The following is a 22,403-nucleotide window of genomic DNA, read 5'->3' as shown; positions in this document are numbered from 1 at the left end:
CCCTGGCTCCCCCAACATGCTCAGGACAAACCCATGGGCACCTTCTCCTGAGCTTCAGTCACAAGGGTGACCTCTCCTTCTGCACCATTCTCCAAAGGTTAGGACTGTGGCACCTATCTAGCCAGCACTGACAGGTCACAGAGTGGAGGTCACACCCTGCTGGGACAGTGTCCCCTAAAGGATGTCACCCCCAGACAACAGCCTTGTAAGGTCCTCTGTCCCCACAGGTAGAGCACCTAGCTGCACCTCTGTCGCCACAGGTAGAGCACCTGCCCCTCCTGTGAGGATGCTGACGTCATCCACTTGGGGCTGCTCTACCATTGGGGAACCTAGCTCCAGGAACAGCACAGGTGGGGGGCAAGGTAGGGCTCCACTCCACAGACCCACTCAGGAAATCTGTGTTTCCTCCCTACGACTTTGGCTTCTCTGGGTCTAGAGGGGATGAGAGAGCTCCACTGGACTGACCTGTGGCCTCATCACACTTATTCTTCCTCAGGGGACACCTGCAGGCAAGAAGCTGAGCCATCACATCAACAGGAGGTGGCAGACAGAACGGGGTGTTGCGCACCTGGGTAACTGGGTGGTAAACGGGGCTCAGCTCCCTGGGGAGGAGGAGCTGGACAGCTCCTGCACACGCCCTCAGTAGACTCTCTGCATGAAGTCCCCAGACCTGACACCCTCTTCCCCACGCTCTAGGTCCTCTTCCCTGTTCCACATACCCTCCTGGGAAGTCACTCCCACCTCCTCCCTGTCCACGCTGTTACCCAGTCACCAAGGCCTGATGCTTGCACTGCCCTTTCTCCTGGGGGCTGCAACACTCCTCACAGTCTCCCCATGTCCCCTCCTGTCCCACCCCACAGCACCATTCAGCCACCCACCCCCATGCTGTGCCCCCCACACCATGCCCACTGCTTTCCTTTGGCCTTGTACTTGCCCTCAGTCCACCCACCTCCCTCTCTGCCTGCAGCTGCCTGAAGCTGCTTTTGCTGACACTCCTCACTTGGCTGCCTAACTGGTAGAAACCCAGGGCAACATCCCTATATCCTAATCCATCTCTTTGTAGCTGCATCAAAACCAGAATCAACTATGCTAGGCCATGAGCTCTGTGGAAGGATGGTGCCTCTCTACTCCACGGGAAGGGATCCATGTCAAGCCTCTAGACATCTGACCTCAGACATCCTACCTGGTTCTGGGGTGAGGGACAGGGAACAGAAAATACAAGACCCAGGGATCCCTGGGTGGCGCAGCGGTTTGGCGCCTGCCTTTGGCCCAGGGCGCGATCCTGGAGACCCGGGATCGAATCCCACATCAGGCTCCCGGTGCATGGAGCCTGCTTCTCCCTCTGCCTGTGTCTCTACCTCTCTCTCTTTCTCTCTGTATGACTATCATAAATAAATAAAATTAAAAAAAAAAAAAAAAAAAAAAAAAGAAAATACAAGACCCAGAGGAGCCACATTTCTCCAGGCTACAGCCTGGACTGGAGCTGGGAGCTGCAGCTCTTAGGTGAAGGGCCATCCAGGTCATACCTGCAGGCCAGAGGTAGGCAGTTGCTGGGAACCCCCCTTCACCGGTCAGCAGTCTGGCCTTGCAGCTAGAGAGAGCTCTAACAGAGGTGGCCCCAGCTTGCCCTGAGCCCCACAGCTAGCTTCCTTCCTCCCTCTCCAGGGCCATGGCCCACACAGGCTGGCCTGTACAAGGGCCACTAAGGCCACCAGTCCCCGCTCAGAACATTCATACAGAACATTCATACACCTGCCCCTCCTGCGAGGATGCTGCCGTCATCCACTTGGGGCTGCTCTCCCATTGGGGAAACCAATGCACCTTCCTCCCAACCCCCTACCACAGCCACCCAGCTATCATGGGGCTGCAGATCTGATCCCTTCAGGTACTTACCAGGGCTGTAAGGCCAGAGAAGGACAGGCAGCTCAGAGCTTGGGCCCTGCCTCAATGGCCAGGACTTTCGCCTCTGGAACCAGTACTCCTACTGCTCTTATTTTTCAGGGGAGGAGCAGCAGGCTAGGACCAGACTGCTCATCTACACACAAGTCTCCTCCCAAAGCCCAGCCTAGAAACCACAACCTCCAGGGGAGCTGCCATTACTCCTCTAGAAAACAGCTGCTAAAATCTATCAACAACCTTACAAACCTTCAAACCTAGAAGCTAGCAACATCCCTTGTAAAAATCTAGATCAGGGGTGAGCAAGCTAAGGCTCACAGGCCAAATCAGCCAAATTCAACTCGAGACATGATTCAGCAAATATAGTTTTACTGCCACGTGGACACACCCACCCACTTACATTTTGTCTGTGGCTGCTTCCTTGTTACAAGGTGGCACCGACAGAGACAGTGTGGCCTGCAAAACCCAAAGTATTTACTATCTTACTACCTAGTCCTTTATGGAAGTTGCTCTAAGTCACATTGACAACAAAGAACAAAAAGCAAAACAAAACAAAAAAAAAGAAACAAAATCTGTGTACAAATATATTCAGTTGTTACAAGTTATCTAAAAAGTACACTGGTGGGCAGCCTGGGTGGCTCAGCGGTTTGGTGCTGCCTTCAGCCCAGGGCCTGATCCTGGAAACCTGGGATAGAGTTCCGCATCTGGCTCCCTGCGTGGAGCCTGCTTCTCCCTCTGCCTGTGTCTCTGCCTCTCTCATGAATAAATAAATAAAATATATATTTTTTAATTACACTGGTAAATTTATATGATAAAATATTCTATACATTGTTTGTTCAGTTACTGATAAACTGGAAAAAATATTTATTGTGCTGAATAGAAAATGGAGAGTAGAATAACCTGGAAAGCATGATCTCCACACACAAAGAGAGAAGAAAGAAAGAAAGGAAAAGCTCAGAGAGAAAGATGTCAAAATAGTAACTAGTATGGTCCCTGGGTGGGAGGATCACAGGTGATTTTTTTTCTTTACTTTTCTACTGCTTTCCCAAATTTGTAAAACAAGCACAAACTACTATACCTTGATCACCATAAAGTAAGAACTTTCCGTGAGCATCTCCTTCCACCTTCCTCCTTCCCTCCATCCATGTCTCCTCCTCTGCACCTCCTCACACAGCAACGAAGGGTGTGGAAATGAAGGGCACAGAGGGCTTCTCATTGGAGAGGGAGGTCACAGCCCAGAACGCTGTCCAGCTGGTGCTTCAGCCAAGAATGCCTGTCCCCTTCTCCTCAGTGAGGGGAGGCCTGACCTCACTGTCCCTGGGAAGCCGTGCTCACCAGTGTGGAGCCCACGCAAGTGAACCACACCGCACTACGTGACCACCTTGCCCTCCACCAGGGGCTCCTTGGAGGTTGGCAGCCCCGTGGACCCCGGAGCACATGCCAATGGCTGGAACCAACTGTTTGATGAACCAAATGGGGAAAAAGGCTGATTTAAAACACTGGAGTTGGGGGGAGCCTGGGTGGCTCAGTTGGTTGAGTGTCCAACTCTTTTCTTTTTTTTAAGATTTTATTTATTTATTCATGAGAGACACACAGAGAGAGAGAGAGAGAGAGAGAGAGGCAGAGACAAAGGCAGAGGGAGAACCAGGCTCCCTGTGGGGAGCCCGATGTGGGACTCGATCCCAGGTCTCCAGGATCATGCCCTGGGCTGAAGGCAGAGCTAAACCGCTGCCCTAAAATAAATCTTTAAAAAATTCTGGCAGGGATCCCTGGATGGCTCAGCAGTTGGGCGCCTGGCTTCAGCCCAGGGCATGATCCTGGAGTCCTGGGATCGAGTCCCACATTGGGCTCCTTGCATGGAGCCTGTTTCTCCCTCTGCCTGTGTCTCTGCCCCCCCCCCCCTCTCTGTGTATTTCATGAATAAATTGTAAAAAAATCTTTTAAAAACAAAACAAAAAAATCTGGGAAGTGAGGCTTCTAAGAAAGCAGAGAAGAGAAATTTGGAAAGAGGATCCTCAAAGTATGCAAACCCCATGTTTTCTCCCTCAGAGAAGCCCTTGGTGCCCTCTGAGTCCCCCAGCCAGCTCCCAGAGGAGTCCTTGCAGGCTCCCATGGCCTCCCATCCTGCAGGTGTGACTCCAGGAGGCAGCACATCCCTACAGATCCCGAAGCTCATGGATCTCCCCAAATTCAACAGATAAGTGTTATTCACTGCTCAGCAGATTCTTTCTGGTGTTCCCAGCCACTTCCCTCGGGGACCCTGTCGCCCTGGGCTCAGGGCATAGACCTCCAGCCCTGTCTCGGCTTCCTTTCTGCCACAGAGCGGCTCCTTTTGTCTCCTGCACAGGTTCCGAGCTCACTCTACCACTCTCCCCTCATTCCCTTCTCTCCCACTTGGGGTCACCCCTGTTTCTTCCAGCAGGTACCCTGTAACACAGATGGCACCTACACTTCTACCCAGCTCAGACTCAGGCCCAGACCTTCTGTCCACGGACTCAACTGATGCCTCCACTGGACACAGGCCCAGGTCCCTCCAGTCCAACAGGCCTAGAATTATCCTTAGAAGCACCCTGTCTGCACGGCAGGCTTCCCCTCCAACCAACAACCCAGGAACCAGCCTCCTGAACCCCTAAACCTCACCCTAGACCACTACCAATGCCCTGCTCTCCCCTCCCCATCCCTCAAGCCTCTCAGTATCACCCCTGGCTGAGGAGGATCCTATCTCCCCCAGGAGGTGTCTTACCCTCCCTTCTAGATACAGCCCATCCCCGCAATGCTTTTGTTCACACTGCAACTGGGGAGCTTTCAAAATACAAATCTGCTCACCTCATGCCACAGCCTGGCCCTCCCTGGCTTTAGAGACCCCAGGACTCCTGCCACTTCTAAGGTAACAAGCATAACCCTGTGCACATGACTCCAGCCTTGCACCACTGCTCTCTGCATCCAGCCCCTTCTGGGTCCACATCTGTCGCTATTCTGCCCTGTTCTCCCCACCCAACCCCATTAATTCGCCCTTCAGAGCCCCTGCCTGAGGCCAAGCCTCCTGGCCTCTCAACCAGCTCAGAGCTCCTCATGTCCCTCTCAGAACCCGTATCACAGCTCATACTTAATCTTTTCATCTGTAAGATCCCTGGGCCCATGTTGGCTACTCTCACCAGCAAGAGACCAGGTGAGCACAGGACCTGGCATTAGGGAGGACCTGAGGCCTGCCGACTGAATGTAGGGGCAGCACAATGCCCCGTGTAGGGGTGTCGCTCAACACAACCTCCAGAAAGGATAGTAGTGTGAACGAAGCACAAAGGATGAGGCTGGCTGAGGACGGAGGGGAGCTGAATACACAAACTGGAGCCCAGGGGTGCTAGCATGGGGCTTAACTTGAACCCCTAATAGGGTCCCAATACCCTGGTACTGAGGGGGTGTAGGGGCTTCCAGATGCAGGTGTGAAGCAGAAAGTGTGAGGACAGCTGAGGTGGGCGGAAGGGGTTCAAAACATCCCCGACTAGTGCTTTTCTGCCCCACAAGCATCACCGAGCCCGCCAGGTACAGCCCAGGCCATGCGCTCCTCAGCACCAGAGCCCCGCACAGAGCCGGGCACATCTCGGTCCCTACTGTAGGCACTTACCCAAGGCTCAGGGCCCAGCTGCTTACCTTGCATATCGTGCCCAGCAGAGCTCCGTCCCGGCTCCAGACGGCAGCCTGCACTAGGTCCCCATGGGCCGCCAGCTCTGTAGAGAAGCAGCCAAGGTCAGGAGGGGGTCCAGGGTCTCCCCACCCTATCCTGGGCAGTGGGGGCACCAGGGAAATAGGCGCAGGAAGGCCCAGCTTGGGGTAATGCCCAGGACAGTGGCAGTAGCTGCAAGTGTCTGTCTCTGGCAGGAGGACCAAGGGCAGCGTCTCCTTCCAGACATGCTGCGCTACAGCTGGACTCCTTCCTTTAGCCCTGCCTTCATCAGGCCATGCTTCTACTCAAGTCTTCTGAGGCTCCCTGCTCCTTGCTCAGCCTGGCTCTCACTTCCCACCCAGGCTTACCCCCAGTCACTCACCAACACACCCCAAATGAGTCACACCAGCCCATGGCTGAGCCATACACATTCCCACCATAGGCCTCTGCAAGGGCCATCCCTGCTCCTCCCCCAGTGTGACAGTTTTAAAACATGTCCACGGGGCACCTGGGTGGCTCAGTCTGTGAAGCATCTGCCTTTGGCTCAGGTCATGATCCCAGGGTGCTGGGATTGAGTCTCATGTCAGGTTCCCTGCTCAGCGGGGAACCTGCTTCCCCCTCTGCCTCTAACTCTTTTTCTCTCATGAGTTAAAAAACAAACAAAATTAAAAAAAAAAAAAACATGTTCACAAATTATTTGACGCTCATCCTATTATAGGTTGAATTGTCTCTCTGCAAAAAAAAAAAAAAAAAAAGAATTGTCTCTCTGCAAAAAAGATACTGGGATGCGTGGCCGGCAATGTCGGAAAAGCATGTGACTTCTTGATCTTGGGGTCGTGAGTCTGAGCCCCACAATGGGAATAGAGATTACTTAAAAATAAATAAATAAACTTAAAAACAAAAAGATGCTGTCATCCTAATCCTCAGCACCCGTTCTATAACATTATTTGGAAATAAGGTCTTCGTAGATCAACTTAACCTGATACAGTTAGGGTGGGTCCTAGCCAAGTAGGACTAGTCCTTATGAAAAGGGAAGTTCAGACGCAGAGTCAGATATGTAAAGAAAACAGACGATGTGAAGACACAAAGAAGACACCATGTACAAGCCAAGGGATGCCTGGGGCTTCAGGCGTGAGGAGCGAGGCCTGGAACAGGCTCCCTCAAGTCCCTCAGAAGGTCCCAGCTCCATCCCAACACCTGGTTTCAGACTTCTGATCTCCAGGCTGTGAGACAGCAAGTTTCTGTTATTTGAAGCCATGGAGCTTGTGGTGCTTCATTACAGGAGCCCTAGGGATCTAATGCACAGAATGCAGAGCCTAACTCACCTCCTCTTGAGTGTGAGAACTGAGTAACTTGTTTCTAACAGAGTCTGGTGTAAGTGGGGGCATGTGACTTCCAACATTGGGCCAGAAAAGTCACTGCCCTTCCTCCCTGCTCCCTCCCCTGTGGATGGTCCAGGGAGGCAGACAGAGGCCAAGCTGTGGGGGGATGGGGGATAAGGGGGGCACTCAGGCAGAGGCCCCATGCAGGGACTGAGGCATGTCTGTGCCTGCCAACCCTTTGAGAAGCTGAGCCTCCTGCCCCAGTCAAGTCTTCAGGTGAGGAAGCAGCCTCACAACACGGAGCCAGAACCACCCAGCTACGCAGCTCCCAAATCTCTGACCCTCAGAAGTGATGATGTAATAAATGCTCATAATTGTTTTAAGCCTCTACGTTCTGTAATAATCTGCTCCACAGCAGCAGATGACCACTTTGCCCAGGCTTACATGCCTAGGATTCACCCCAGCCCTGTGCCCACCTGCTCTGCAGCCAGGGCTCAATGGTTTAACCTCGTCTGTGACAGGAGAATGGCAGTGCTGCCCGGTGGAACCGGTATGCTGAGGGGGGCAGCATGCCCTCAGCACAGTGCCAGGCCTGAGAGGGCTTGAGACACAGCAGTTACAACTGGGTGACCACCTAATGACAGGTGACCTTCACCTCTGCTGGAAAGCTCAGGCCAGTCTCCTTGAAGGCACCAGGAGCTCTTTGTGGGTAGCTCACACTACTGAAGGCCCTCGGTTGGCCTCTTGGTCCCAGCCCCAGAGGTGGGGACCTCACCTTGGTGAGCCTGGCCCACCCTGGATGTTCCGGATGGCCCCATGAGACAAGGTCATGCTTCAACTCTCGGAGCCTCGTGTTTTAGCCCTAAAAATCAGGTGAACGTGTCAGGGCCTTGGTAGAAAAGACCCTGTGACGTCACCACAGAACATCAGAGCTCCACATGGGTCACAGGGTCATAACCATTCACTGAGGAATCTGACCCAAAGCTGTCACCATCTATGTGTGGTCTGAATGTCTGTGCCCCCCACATGTTGAAGCCTCACTCCCACTGTGATGGTGTCTAGAGGCGGGGCCTCTGGGAGGTTATTAGGTCATGAGGTTGAAGCCTCAGGACGCTGATCAGGCCCAGAGAACTCCCTTGTCCCTCCTGCCACGTGAGGACACAGTGCCAGGACAGCCATCTGTGACCCGGGAAGGAGGCTGTCACCAAGCACTAAATCTGCCGGCACCCTGACCTTGGAGGTCCAGGCTTCCGAATGACGAGCAATGAATTCCTGTTGTTTGTAAGCCCCCCAGATGTGGGCGTGGGTTGGAGCAGCCAGACTTGGAACACACTAAGACAGACTCAGTCATGAAAATGACAGGAGAAGCCTGGGGGAGGGGCTGCAAGACAGCAAAATCCTTGTCTGGCAGAAAGGCAGCCAGAAGTTTGTTTTCAAAACCGAAGTGACATACAACTCAAGAAATAACAGTATAAGGAAGGTACTTAGACATACGGAGGAAAAACAACTTCACGAAACGACAACAGATGCCTACAGGAAGTGAGCAGGGATGCAGCATCTGTAGTCAGTTAAGCTAGAATCTTACAACCTTTCATACCACGTACACGTAAGACTTGAACACGTGTTTTAAAATTCACGTTATGGAAAACACAAAGAAAAGGAGCGCCGTCCAGACGGGGGCTGCCCAGGGAGGGGTGGCCAGTGCAGACCGTACCTGTGAGGGCCTGCTGCTTGGCTACATCCCAGACCTTCACGGCCGTGCCCGCTGCACTCGCCATGACACCGTCCGCAGTGGGATGGAAGTGCAGCACCTCCACCTGGACCGGCTCAGGGCCCAGCACCAGCCCGGGCACCGAGGGCAGTGCCTGGCCAGAGGCGGGCAGTCGCCACAGTTTCACCTATGGGGAAAAAGCAAGGCCGTGAGCCCTGGGCTGCCCCAGCCCCAGGGGTTGTACTTGGGCATGGGGGCTGTGTATTCCGCGTGAGGAAAGGCAGGGTAATGCAGCCCAGGATTGAGGAGTGTAATTGCGGGGGGGGAGGGGGGGGGCGCAGCCACAGGATGGGAGCTCTGCTCCATCTCCTCCAGCATCCCACATCACCCCAGCCCTGCTTTCCGCAGGCAGCCAAACAGTAGAACAGCAAGTCTGGACCACAGGGGAGCCAGTGTGGGCCGAGGAACAGAGAATCTGGGCTAGCCGGGCTCTGGAGGCCTGGGGTGGAGGGCAGTGGGAGGGACATTGAGCAGCTCGTCCAGCAGCTCCACTCACCGTCCTGTCGGCTGAGCCCGTGGCCAGGAGGAAGTCATCAAAGGGAGAGAAGTCCAAGTCCGTGACCAGGTCTGTGGGAGAGGAATAGCTGACACAGGCCTGGCAAGAACTCACCAGAACTTTGTTTTCCAGCCCCAAATCCTATCTCCCCAAGGTGCAGAACCACAGCCCGGGGTTTCAGAGGTGGGGATAACTGCCTACACAGTGGCAGGCTGAAAGTCCACAAGGAAAGGCACTTCTGGAAATCCCTGCCTGTGACACACAAAGGCCCTGGCATCGGGAGGTCAGCACAGTGAGAGGCAGGAAGCTCCTCAAATTACCAAGCACCTGAATTTGCCCAAAATCCAGAGCCCAATGCAGGGCCTGGCATGCAAATGTGTGAATGAATGCAAGTGCCAGGCCTGCTCTGGACCCACGAAGGATTCACAAACTGGACAAATGCTACCCAGGCCTAACAGACCCTCAGCACCCACATAAGGAGACACACACACACACACACAGACATCTCTGCAGATGTGGCAAGAGTAGGCTAACCATGAGGACTCCAAGGTCAGGGCTCAGGGCAGCTTCATAGAGGAAGCACGGTGAGCCCTGGGGAGTATGAAGGACTAGAACAGGTGAGGACAACAGGGAAGCAGGCGTTTGGGTGACACAGCCAAGCTAGGAGTTCTCTGCCCCTCAAATCCCCACCAGGGCTGACGCTCAGGCCTGAGTGTACCTGACCACTGCCTTAGGGGGAATTCTCTCTTAGGGGAATTAAAGCAGGAATTGGAAGAGCCTAGTGACACGGCGCCTCAGGGACTGGCCTGGGTGGAGGGCAGCCAGCTGGGAGGAAGCCGTCAGCTCCCATGCCAGGACCCTCCTAAGGCCTGCATGTCCAGCTGCTCCTTTGGATCTGGAAACTCCCCAGGCCTTCAGCTCTGGAAGCTCTCCTATAAATCCCCTTTTGGCTAAAGACAGCTGGACTTGGTCTCAGTTCTTCACAACCCAAGAATCTGAACTGCTCAGCTCTGGAAGGCCAGGAGAGGGAAACAAGGGCACACAGAGTGAGCCTGTTTCCTGAAACCACCAGGGGGTGAAGGAGGTCAGGGCTCAGTGTGGGGAGTGGCAGGGAGTTGTGAGCATGATGGCCAGGCTTACATCACCAGAGCAAGGAGCATAGTGATTATCCCTGCTGCCTGCCTCCTTGGAGGGGGTCAAGCAGGTATATTTTCCTCTCAGGGCAGAACCAGACTCTGGCCATCCTGAAGGGAAGGGAAGGGAAGGGAAGGGAAGGGAAGGGAAGGGAAGGGAAGGGAAGGGGCGAGGCAGATGGGCAGATGAAGACAGGCACGCACTGGGACAGCCCTGACCTGGACTCCTGGAGCCCCTGCCACCCTGCCTGTGGGCTGTACATGGGACTGAATCTCAAACCATTATGCTAAGTGAAAGATGCCAGATTTGAAAGACTATGTGTAGTATAATTCCATTTCTGCAAAATGTCCAGAAATGGCCAGGCAATGGATCAGAAGCTGGCAAACACTTTCTGTGAAGAGTGTGACAGTAAGTACTTTAGGGTTTAATGGCCATACGGTTTCTGTCACAACTCTTTGACTGTAGTTGCTGGGAGAAAGCAGTCACAGGCTGAATGTCAATGAAGAAGCGTGGCTGTGCCTCCAAAATGCCATTTACAAAGACAGGCAGCAGGCCAGATTTGGCCATGACAGTAGCTTGCAGACCCTGGCAGCAGAGGCAGAAAGTAGATCAACGGGTGCCTGAGGCTTTGGTGCCAGAGGTGGAAATGGATTAACTGCAAAGAGGCACAAGGATCCTCTGAGGAAACGTTCTAAAATTGGGTTGTGGATACCCAACTCTGTAACTTCCCTAAGAGTCATCAAATTCTTCACTTAAAACAAGTCCGCTAATGGTTCATAAACGACGCCTCAATAAACTTGTGAAAGGCTTTAAGAAAGAATGAGATGAGAAAACACAGACAACATTCTCAGCACATGGAGAGCTCCTGCCCGATGTTCACCACTGTTCCTTTATCAGCTGCTGTTCGCATCACCTGGACCCCAACACTGAGCTGCACACCCAGACTGGGGACCAAGACTCGGCCCCTTCCCTCACCCAAGGCTGCCCAAGAGGCGGCCAGGAATGCAAGCCAGAGGGGCTGGCCCACAGCCACAGCAGCTGGACACGAAGACAGGAGGCAGCTGGGCCCGTGCTGCCGCGGCCCAGGGAGAGCGAGCTGTTCCCACAGAGTGGGCAGGCTGCCAGGCAGGCTGCCGGGCGCCCCCAGAAGCAGCTGCAGCACACAAAAGCTCTCTTTGTGAGGGCCCGTCTCCGGCCCCAAAGCCCAGCCAGGCCCCCCCTTGAAGACACTAAGCAGCCTGGCTGGAGAGGGGGCCTGGTGGGTGAGGGGTGGTCTGCTGGGGTCTGCAGGGCTGAGAACCGCATAAGGTTGGGTCCTCCACAGTGACAGGGAGCCAGCATCAGCCTGGAGCCTGGTGCTGGCCAGCACACATCCCCTTCCTCTCACCTGGACAACCTGAAGCACTCAACTTCCCCTCTCTTTGCCCCAGCGGAATTCTCAACCAGGACCCAGCCTTCCAATATGGACACCATCTGCACGAATGCACAGTGAGGACAGCAGGAGGAACCTGGCAAACCATGGGGCTGTGGCACCAGGTGCGTACAAATCCCTGCACCCGGGGAGGGAGGAGCAAGTTCTAGACTTCCTCGGTCCAGTCTCCACTCACCCGAATGGCAGCCAAGATAGGTCACCTGTCTCTTGTCCTTTCCTTGGCTCTCCAGAGGCACAATGCCCAGCACACCTGTCAAGCAAACACAGGGGCTCTGACTTCAGTCCTAATGGGAACCGTCTGTTGCCCAGGGCTCCCAGAGGACACAAGACCCAAAAGCTTAGCCTTGGACCTCCCCAGAGTCTCCACCAATCACATAGTGATTGGTCCAAGATTATTTTCTTAACCCATATGAGAATCTTCTGTGACAGAAGGTGTATGGAAGATATTAGAGAAAAAGGTGGTCTCTTTTTGGCATAGTGGGTCATATGAGGTCAGCTTAGGACCACCAATTACCATTTTTCCCAGCTTTACTTGAGAAAGGACAGCAGAGCTGAAGGACAGCACACAGCTCAAGGCTGATGGCACATGTGAGCGTCCAGATACAGCTCTGCCTAAAACTTTTGGACTTCTTACTTATACCAGCCAAAGAAGTATCTGAGTTTTGTTTAAGTCAGTTTAAGGCCCGATTTATCACTAGCAACCAAAAAAGTCCCAACACACACAGGATACTTTTCAAATCTTGGTGTTCCTATGGACCCCAGCCAATCCAGACTCCCAGATGAGGACAGCTGAAAACAAAGGGGGCAGTCCTATCCTTGTGTCCTGGCCTCCTCTAAAAACCACAGCCAGGGGTGCCTGGGTGGCTGTCAGTTAAGCGTCTGACTCTCGATATCAGCTCAGGTCATGAGCTCAGGGGCCTGGGATTGAGCCCCATGTCAGGCTCCACGCTCAGTGTGGAGCCTTGCTGGAGAGTCTCCCTCTCCCTCTGCCCTTCCCACTCATGTGGTCTCTCTCTCTCAAGTAAATAAGTACAATCTTTTTTTTTTTTTTTTTAAGATTTTATTTATTTATTCATGAGAGACACAGAGAGAGAGAGAGAGGCAGAGACACAGGCCAAGGGGGAAGCAGGCTCCATGCAGGGAGCTCGACGTGGGACTCGATCCCAGGTCTCCAGGATCACGCCCTGGGCTGTAGGCAGTGCTAAATCGCTGAGCCACCCAGGCTGCCCAAATAGGTAAAATCTTTAAAAAAAACAACAACAACAACAAAAAAACACAGCTAGCGTGGTTTATATAAAGTTTACACACATGCTCGAATTAAAATCAATCTGATTACTGTACAATGATGCCGACCTCTAAGCCCCACGAGGATGCTCCAAGCCTCTGGCCTGCAATGAGCCTGCCCTTCTTCCCCATCCAAATGAGGGTGACAATTTTTGAATCTCCACATCCGTGTCCACCTCCCTACCTGGACGGTCAGAGTTAAATGCAATCAAGTGGCAGCTGGATTTGATATGGCTCCCACATGAGGCTGTTGTTCCTGCTCGAATGTCACTGATCCAGGCCTGAAAATAAAGAATAAGAATTGTGACAGCCAGGTCTCTGCCCATAACTAAACCAGGGGCTGGGTTATAATCCAAAGAACTTTACCTTAAGGCTGCACCATTAGAAATCCATTTTTTTTTGGATCTAACCCTGTCTCCACTTATGTACTCCCTCAGAATATGCAAAATATTATTGAAATGATAACCTAAGTCATAAGGGGGGGGGGGGTAATATGGCCTATTAAATCAGTTCTCTGATTTAATAAGGAAGAGATGACTGTCAGAAGAAGCTCAGGATAAATGAAGTCAAGAGGCCACAGGGGTGATTCTGTTAAGAGGGAGAGAGAGAAGCAGAGAAAGCAGAAGTGAGCACCACGTAAGAAAACAGATTCAGTTTCCTCCAGGGCCTTGCTGAAGCCTCCACCAAATACAGGGGTGTCCTGTAAGCCCCAGAAAAAAACATTCAACTTCAAATCAAGGACTCTCCACAGAGTCTCACAGAAAGGTGAATGATGCACCCCTGAGAAAAGGCAATAATGTTAACATCCCCGCATACTGAGAGGCAAGGGGCCACTTTTTTGAAACTAAGATCAGCAAGGTCCAAATGTTTTCTGTTGGTATCAAGGCACTGTGCGACATTCCTCCCTGTGGCATGACAACTGAACACCCTTGTTTCCTGGCCCATGCAACCGGGCACCGGAAACCGCCCACCACGTGCAAGTTTCTATTTAAGTGTTCACCTGTGGGGGGTAGAACAATATTATCTTGCATTATTTCGTGTTTACTGTACAAATAGAGTGACAGGAAATATCTCTGAAAAGGAGAACAGGGACGCCTGGGTGGCTCAGTGGTTGGGCATCTGCATTCAGCTCAGGACATGACCCCGGGGTCCCGGGATCGAGTCCCACATTGAGCTCCCCTCAGGGAGCCTGCTTCTCCCTCTGCCTATGTCTCTCATGAATGAATAAATAAAATACTTTAAAAAAAGAAAAAAGAAAGAAAGAGAAAGAAAGAAAGAAAGAAAGAAAGAAAGAAAGAAAGAAAGAAAAGGAGAACAGATCACCTGTGTGTCATTCCCTGCCCCCTCTCCCATCTCACTGACCTAAACTGTCTAAAGCTCTATCTGTAATCTCTGGTCTCATGCTTATCTGTTTACCTTGCTGGACTAAGACCCACCTGGGACAAGCCCCAAGGCCCATTGAGTATACCCCAGATCCATTCCAGGAGTGCTTACTACACTCAGAAAGACAGTATTAATGTGAATCTGAGCACCTTCTCCACCCCTTGCTTTGCTTTCAACCTTTTTTTTTTTTTTTTAAGATTTATTTAGTTATTCATGAGAGACACAGACTGAGACAGAGAGACAGAGACAAGGGCAGAGGGAGAAGCAGGCTCCATGCAGGAAGCCCGATGTGGGACTCCATCCTGGATCCCGGGATCATGACCCAAGCTGGAGGCAGACGCTCAACCGCTGAGCCACCCAGGCCGCCCTGCTTTCAACCTTTTAATGGTTCCCCACTGCACTCAAAAAATAACCCAACTTCTTCCTGTGGCCCTCAGGCTCTGCAGCACTGCTCTGGACTCATCTGACACCCTGCTTCCCCATCTTTGCCCTCCATCCACTCTGGCCCACTTTCTATTCCCCCACCAGGCTCTTTCCCACCCCACTTTTCTTGTAGCTGGCTGCTTCTCACTCTTCTGGCCTCGGCTTAAATATCACCTCCTTCCTACAGCCTTCCCTGACCACTCTATCAAGATTAACTTCCACGTGGCCATTTACCTCCATCTCCAGCCCAGCCCTTCTTGTGCATTCTTCAGTGCATTTACTAAAACTTGTCATGCCCTTGCAGGCCTATCTGCCTGCTGGATGTCTCCCTCATAAGACTGTAAGCAGCCCAGAGGAAAGAAAGTGCTGCGGTGTCCACAGCTGTGGTTTCCGGAGCACACGGAAGTACGGAGGAAATACCGTCCAGAGCATGAAAACAGGGTTTCTGCCCCAGGCTACCCTGCTTGCTGTGCGTTTGCTCCTGATGGGGCTACTGGAGGTCAGTTCCTACGCCTGCCCAATAACATCGGGAGCAGCAGAGCAGGACTGGCAACATCTCTGAAGCGCACCCGTCCTCAGGCCGGCTGCCCTTGCAGGGGCCCGAGGGGTCCCCCCAACACCTGGCTCAGCTCTAACTCTGGGCCCCGCCTCCTCGGGCCTCCCCAGACCCCACCCGGCCGCAGGCAGCATCACCCCAGTAAGAGAAGAACAGCTCTTGCGCCAGCCGCGCGAGAAGGAAGCGCCGGCGGAAACCCGAGGGAGGGGCGCGACTCTTTCTGAGGGGCTCTGGCTCTTGGGCTGACACACCCGCACTCGCCAAGGCCAGGGGAGACGGAGGCATCTCTCCCGCAGCCCAGCCTCGGGCAGGGCCGATCGTGGCGGAGCGGGGGCCCGCAACGCCCGAGCCCCGGCTCCGCGGTGAGGCCGACCGGAAGCCGGGAAGGCAGGCAGCCTCGCAAGGCCTCAGGCCTCCGCCGGGCGGCTGCACCGCTTCGGGGGTCCCGGGGCGAGGCGGGCGGGCGGGCGGGCGGCGGCGCTCACGGAGCGGCCGGAGAGAGCCCCTGCCGCGGGAGCCCCGGACTCTGCCCTCCGGGTGCGCCGAACAGCCGGGCCGCCGGGCCGGGCCTGAAGGGGGCGCCCCGGGGCAGGCGGGCTCCGGGGTACCCGCGCCGGGCCCGGGGGGGAGGGGCGGGAGCGCAGGGACCCGCGGGCAGGGCTCACCTCGCGACGGGACGGCCGCGACTCCGTGTGCCGGAACTTGGACATCTTGAAGCGGCTCATGGCGACGGGGACGACGATGGGTGCAGCTTCGAGGGCCCGGGCGTCGGCTCTCAGGTGCACGGACAGCAGCCGCGACTCTCGCCGCCTCCCGCCCCACCCGCCCGCGGCCGCCCGCGGCCACGCCCGGCCACACCCCCGGCCAATCGCAGTCCGCTCCGGCCCACCAGGCCCCGCCCCCGACCAATCGCCGCGGGGCCGCCCTGCGAGGCCACGCCCCGAAGCCGGCGAGCTGGCCGCGCGGGCGGGGAGGTCACGTGCGGCGCGCTGTCCGCCCCCAACCCCGTGGGGCGCGCGCGGGCGATGGGGGCACAGTCCCGGTTTGGGAGTCAAGCGTTTTCCTGGGGAGCCTCTCCGGCGTGCGAGGCGTGGCCTCTTCCGGGCGGAGAGGGAGGCAGAAGTGGACGCGGACCGCGCTCGGGACAGAGGAGCCGCTGGCCGCAGTCACACACACAGCGGGCGGCCCCGGGGGAAGGAAGGGGAGAGGGGAGTTCAGGCCTGATGCGCATCCCTGCCGCGGTGCCCGTCCCCCTCACCCCTCCTGCTTAGGCCAGGTGGGCTCGATGACCGATGACCGCAGTGGGGCCTGCAGCATCCCCGCATTAGGGCATGTCTTGGGTGCAGGCCTTGGGCGCCTTGGGGTAGGAGTGACACCTGCCAGGAAACTAAGGATGATTTACAGATGAATGGAAAGGGAGAAAAGTGAGAGAAATGGAAGATACCTTTATTTTTATTTTTGTTTAAATTTTTATTTATTTATTCATGAGACACAGAGGCAGAGACATAGGCAGAGGGAGACGCAGGCTCCCCACAGGAGCCTGATGTGGGGCTCGATCCCACAACCCGGTGAAGACAACCTGAGCCAAAGGCAGCCGCTCAACCACTAAGCCACCCAGGTGCCCGTGGAGGATACCTTTAATAGCACTTGTGCCTCACTGTCCGCTGACTTAGGCCCCAAAAAACTACAGCTTCATTCCATCTGGGGCCATTCATTCCACAAGCACTTCTCTTCACTTTGAAAATGTACTCCGTGATTCCAGAATAAGCTCTCTGCTTGAGAACAGGCAGCTGAACACCTGCTCAGGCGTGTCTGGAAAAGGGACTTTGATCTGAGGAATGCAAATGACTGCTGCGAAAGTTTCAGAAGCCTGTGGCAGAGGGTAGCCTGGCCCAAGGTACCTACCCACAGGGTGATTCCGAAGGCTTGCAGTGGTGGAGGGCACCAACGGACCCTCAAATGCAAGTTCTTTTTTTCAGTTTCCACAAGTAAACTGTGAGGTCTGAAAGGCCTCTTCCTATCTGTACCCTACCAAGTGAGTTAAGAGCAATTTTGATCTTCATAAACTAAAAATAGGATGCCAGTGGAGTTGGCTGAGGCCGGGGATTTGGAATTCTAAGCAGTCCGGCAGCCACTGGATACAGAGTTCCCAGGGAGCCTACCCTTCAGATCTTGGAATTCCAGGAGCTTTGGAAAAGGCACCATCAGGGCAGGATTGTGTTGGTCAGAGTGTTCAATTACTGCTAATATTGATTGCTTCTTTAAAAAAAAAATGTGGTTAAAAAACATACAATGTTTATCACTTTTAAGTGTATAGTTCAGTAGTGTTAGGGACATTGGCAGTGTTGGACAGCAGATATCCAGAACCTTTTCACGCGATACTGAGACTCTATACCCATCAAACAACAGCTCGTTTCTCCTTCCCACCAGCCCCTGGTAACCACCACTCTACTTCCTGTTAGGCTTTTTAAGATTTTATTTTTAAGTACTCTCTATACTCAATGTGGGACTCGAACTCACAATGCCAAGATCAAGAGTGGCCTGCTCCTCTGACTGAGCCAGCCAGGTGCCCCTAGTTTGATTACTTTAGTTATCTCATGTAAGTGGAGTCGTGCACTATTTGTCCTTTATTTAACATAATGTCCTTAGGTTCATCTATTTGTAGCATGCGACAATATTTCCCTCCCCCCCCCCTTTTTTTTTTCTAAAGTAAGCTCTACACCGATTGTGGGGCTTGAACTCACAACTGCGAGATCAAGAGTTGCATGCTCTACTGACTGAGCCAGGTGCCCCCTTTATTATTATTATTATTTTTTTAGGATGTCTTTCCCTAAGTCTAATTATTATACTACCATATGTACCACATAATATACACCACTAATACATCACATTTTTTTTTTTTTTAAATTTTTATTTATGATAGTCACAGAGAGAGAGAGAGAGAGAGGCAGAGACATAGGCAGAGGGAGAAGCAGGCTCCATGCACTGGGAGCCCGATGTGGGACTCGATCCCGGGTCTCCAGGATCGCGCCCTGGGCCAAAGGCAGGCGCCAAACTGCTGCGCCACCCAGGGATCCCTACATCACATTTTTTTATCCATCGACAGGCATTGTGTTCTCCTGCATCTTGGCTATAGTGAATAATTCATGGATATGCAACTATCTCTTTAAGGCCCTGCTTTCAGTTCTTTAGGATATATACCCAGAAGTGGGATTACTGGATCATGTTATATCATACTTATATTTTTTTTGAGGTTCCTCCATACCAGATATTGCTCTTAAAATTACAATTATTAGTAGTTTAATGCCATCTATTACTATAGATTGTTTAACTCTACGGTGTGCAGTAATCTCTTTTTGCATCAACAGTATTTGACTTATAACCTCCCAGGAGGGGACACTCAGGCATTTTGCATTGTGGTTCAAATGTAAATCAACTCTAGATTTAAAACTATAAAAATCTGGGACGCCTGGCTTGCTCAGTGGTTGAGCATCTGCCTTTGGCTCTGGGCATGATCCTGGAATCCTGGGATCGAGTCCTGCATCAGGTTCTCCGAAGAGCCTGCTTCTCCCTCTGCCTGTGTCTCTGTGTCTCTCATGAATAACTAAATAAGATATTTTAAAAATGGTTTGCATATTTGTTTAAAAAATAAATAAAACTAGGGGCAGCCCCCGTGGCGCAGCGGTTTAGCTCCACCTGCAGCCTGGAGTGTGACCCTGGAGACCAGGGATCGAGTCCCACGTCGGGCTCCCTGCATGGAGCCTGCTTCTCCCTCTGCCTGTGCCTCTCTCTCTCTCTCTCTGTCTCTATGAATAAATAAAATCTTTAAAATATAATAAATAAATAAATAAATAAATAAATAAATAAATAAATAAATAAATAAAAATCTTAGAGGAAAATATAGGGCAAAAGCTTCACAACAGGGGGATCCCTGGGTGGCTCAGTGGTTTAGCGCCTGCCTTTGGCCCAGGGCGCGATCCTGGAGTCCCTGGATCGAGCCCTACGTCAGGCTCCCTACATGGAGCCTGCTTCTCCCTCTGCCTGTGTCTCTCATTCTCTCTCTGTGTCTTCCATGAATAAATAAATAAATAAAAATCTTTTTTTTTAAAAAAGCTTCACAGGGGATCCCTGGGTGGCTCAGCGGTTTAGCGCCTGCCTTTGGCCCAGGGCGCGATCCTGGAGTCCCGGGATCGAGTCCCGCGTCTGGCTCCCGGCGTGGAGCCTGCTTCTCCCTCCTCCTGTGTCTCTGCCTCTCTCTCTCTCTCTCTCTCTGTCTATCATGAATAAATAAATAAATTTAAAAAAAAAAAGCTTCACAACACTGGGTTAGGAAATGATTTTTTTTTTTTTTTTTGGATATGACACCAAAAGGTCCAGGCAAAAAAGAAAAAAGTAAATAATGAAAAATTTAAAAACCTGTTTCTCAAAAGACATCATCAACAGAGTAAAAAAGTAGTCTACAAAATGGGAGAAAATATTTACAAACCATGTATGTGAAAGATATGGGATTCATATCCAGAATATAATAGAGAATTCGTAAAACTCAACCACAAAAAGAATCACTTAATTTAAAATTAGCAAAGACCTGGGGTGCTGGGGTGGCTCAGTTGGTTAAGTGTCTGTCTTTGGCTCAAGTCATGATCTCAGGGTTCTGGAATCGAGCCCTACATTGGGCTCCATGCTCAGTGGGGAGTCTGCTTCTCCCTCTGCTCCTTACCCTGCTTGCACCTTCCCTGTCTCTCTCTCACGCACACACACTCACATACACACACAAATATATTTTTTTAAAAATATTTTTTTAATTGGCAAAAGTCTTGGATGGACATTGCTCCAGAGAAGACATACCAATGGTCACTAAGGGTATGAAAAGGATCTCAGATCACTATTCATTAGAGAAATGCAAATCAAAACTATTATGATACTACTTCACACCCAATAGGATGGCTAGTCCCAGCAAACAAAACCCCCAGAAAATAACAGATATTGGTGAGGATGTAGAGTAATTGGAACCTTTGTGCATTGTTGATGGGAATGTAAAATGATGCAGCCGCTGTGGAAAACAGTGTGGTAGTTCCTAAAAAAATTCAAAATAGAATTATCATAGGATCCAACAATTCCACTTCTGAGTATATACCCAAAATAATTGGAAACAGGGTCAGGAAGACATATGTGTACATCCATGTTCATAGCAGCCTTATTCACAATAGCTAAAAAGTGGAAACAACCCATGTCCGTTGTCAGATGAATGGATAAGCACAATGTGGTCTACATATTCCATGGAATTTTATTCAGTTTTAAAAAGGAAAGAAATTCTGACCCCTGCTACAACATGGATGAATCCTAAGGATGTTGTGCCGAATGAAATAAGCCAGTTACAAAAGAACAAATGGTGTATGATTCCACTTATATGAAGTAGTTAGACTAGGAAAAATCATGGAGACAGAAAGTAGAATGGTGATTTCAGGGGCCCAGGGGGATTTTATGTTGTGTGCATTTTCCCACAATATACTTTTAAAAATATTTATCCATTTATTTGAGAAATAGCATGAACAGGGGCAAGAGATTCTCACCTGAGGGTGGAGCCCAACACGAGGCTTGATGTAGGAGCTCCTCTCAGGACTCGATCCCAGGATCCTGAGATCATGACCTGAGCTGAAGTCAGATGCTTAACCAACTGAGGCACCCAGATGTTCCTAAATTTTTAAAAAATATAAATCAACTATACATCTACACCAAAGGTTCGTGTAAGCCTTCTAAATTTGCTTGGTGCCACCTCCTGCTATCCCTGGGTTTGTTTTTGTTTTGCTTTGTTTTAATTTATTTTATGTCAGATGGGCCTAAACAGGCAATTTAGAAAAGTGAGCCTTTAACCCCCAGTAAGCCTTTAACCCCCAGAGGTAACAATTGGACATGTCATGGGCCAAATATGGTTCACAGATACATTTTAGTTGGTTTATATGATGTTTTAAAAATTGGAAATTTCCCTAAAAGTTTGGATTTCAGCCTCTCTGGAAAAATGGAAAGATTTGGCAATGCTTGGTCCACATCCCTACATGGCTAAAATGGGCTAGTACCATCTGCCACTAATAATGCATGTTTTCCCATTCACCACAATCCCACTGATCCCTGTTAACTTAGGTGCCACTTCTATTTCACTTGTCCTTTATGTGCCTGGCCCTAGCACCTAGGCTTGTGACTCTGACCTTCTCTCCCAGGAGAGAGATCAACCATGACCCTCACTGTGTTGAGTCATATGACTGTACCTCCATAAACTGGAGGTTGATGGAAACAGAGCAGAATGTCAGCTTTCCCATTCCCACTGCCACCAGCCCAAGCTCCACAGCAAGGAGAAGGAAGAGACAGAAGAACATGAAGGCCCAGGGACTGATTGTCTCATTCATTCATTCACGGATCCATTCTAAGTGGAGAGAAAAACTTGAGTAGAAAGCTCAGAGCTGGGCAGCCCCGGTAGCACAGCAGTTTAGCGCCACCTGCAACCCAGGGCATGATCCTGGAGATTCTGGATCAAGTCCCACGTCAGGCTCTCTGCATGGAGCCTGCTTCTCCCTCTGCCTGTGTCTCTGCCTCTCATTTTCTCTCTGTGTTTCTATGAATAAATAGATAAAATCTTAAAAAAAATAAGAAGAAAGCTCAGAGCTCTATGGCTGCAGCAAACTTGAGCAGAATAAATTGTGAATTGTAAGGTTTTATGAACTGATAGCCTCCAAGATCCCTTGTAGTCCCATGAGCCTATAAATTACCAGCTTTGTTTTATGCTCCTAGTGACCCCACTTTGCTGTTTGTCTACAAGAACACTGGAAAACCTCTCTCTCTCTACTCTAAAGGACAGTTTATCAGAAGGTAGGTCAAATTCTAGTAAAACAAGGATATCTGGTTGACTTGGGGACTGGCAAGATGATTCAGATTTCACAGGTGCTGTTTCCAAGAATAATTACTAGCAAACAAGATTTTAGGAAACCATTGTAGTGAAGAAAATATAGAAAAGAAAAAGAAGGGGATCCCTGGGTGGCTCAGTGGTTTAGTG

The 22,403-nt window shown here is 51.6% G+C and overlaps 1 protein-coding gene across 9 annotated transcripts in view; it reads right to left on the bottom strand.

Annotated features, from left to right (window-relative positions):
• LOC112923272 (mitochondrial import inner membrane translocase subunit TIM16) overlaps nucleotides 1–16,202 on the bottom strand; it is a 67,429-nt gene extending 51,227 nt beyond the window's left edge. For 5 of the 9 annotated variants that reach the window (XR_003235653.2, XR_012000217.1, XM_072751370.1 and 2 more), the window contains exons 1-6: nucleotides 16,024–16,202; nucleotides 13,181–13,277; nucleotides 11,888–11,962; nucleotides 9,147–9,217; nucleotides 8,594–8,777; nucleotides 5,545–5,621 (exon numbers count right to left, since the gene is read on the bottom strand). Coding sequence is in view for 3 of the 9 variants with exons in the window: in XM_072751370.1 (XP_072607471.1) it covers nucleotides 5,545–5,621; nucleotides 8,594–8,777; nucleotides 9,147–9,217; nucleotides 11,888–11,962; nucleotides 13,181–13,277; nucleotides 16,024–16,083 (564 nt within the window). In the remaining 6 variants the exon portion in view is untranslated. The remainder of the gene's footprint in view (nucleotides 1–5,544; nucleotides 5,622–8,593; nucleotides 8,778–9,146; nucleotides 9,218–11,887; nucleotides 11,963–13,180; nucleotides 13,278–16,023) is intronic. The other 4 variants (XM_072751372.1, XM_072751373.1, XM_072751371.1 and 1 more) reach the window with 2 other exon arrangements.
• Between the last annotated feature and the right edge of the window lie 6,201 nt (nucleotides 16,203–22,403).

This window comes from Vulpes vulpes, chromosome 3, assembly GCF_048418805.1.
Source record: "Vulpes vulpes isolate BD-2025 chromosome 3, VulVul3, whole genome shotgun sequence".
In the NCBI taxonomy this organism is placed as follows: Eukaryota; Metazoa; Chordata; class Mammalia; order Carnivora; family Canidae; genus Vulpes; species Vulpes vulpes.
The sequence above is the reverse complement of the archived record's forward strand: the minus strand, read 5'-3'. Positions and strand labels throughout refer to the sequence as shown.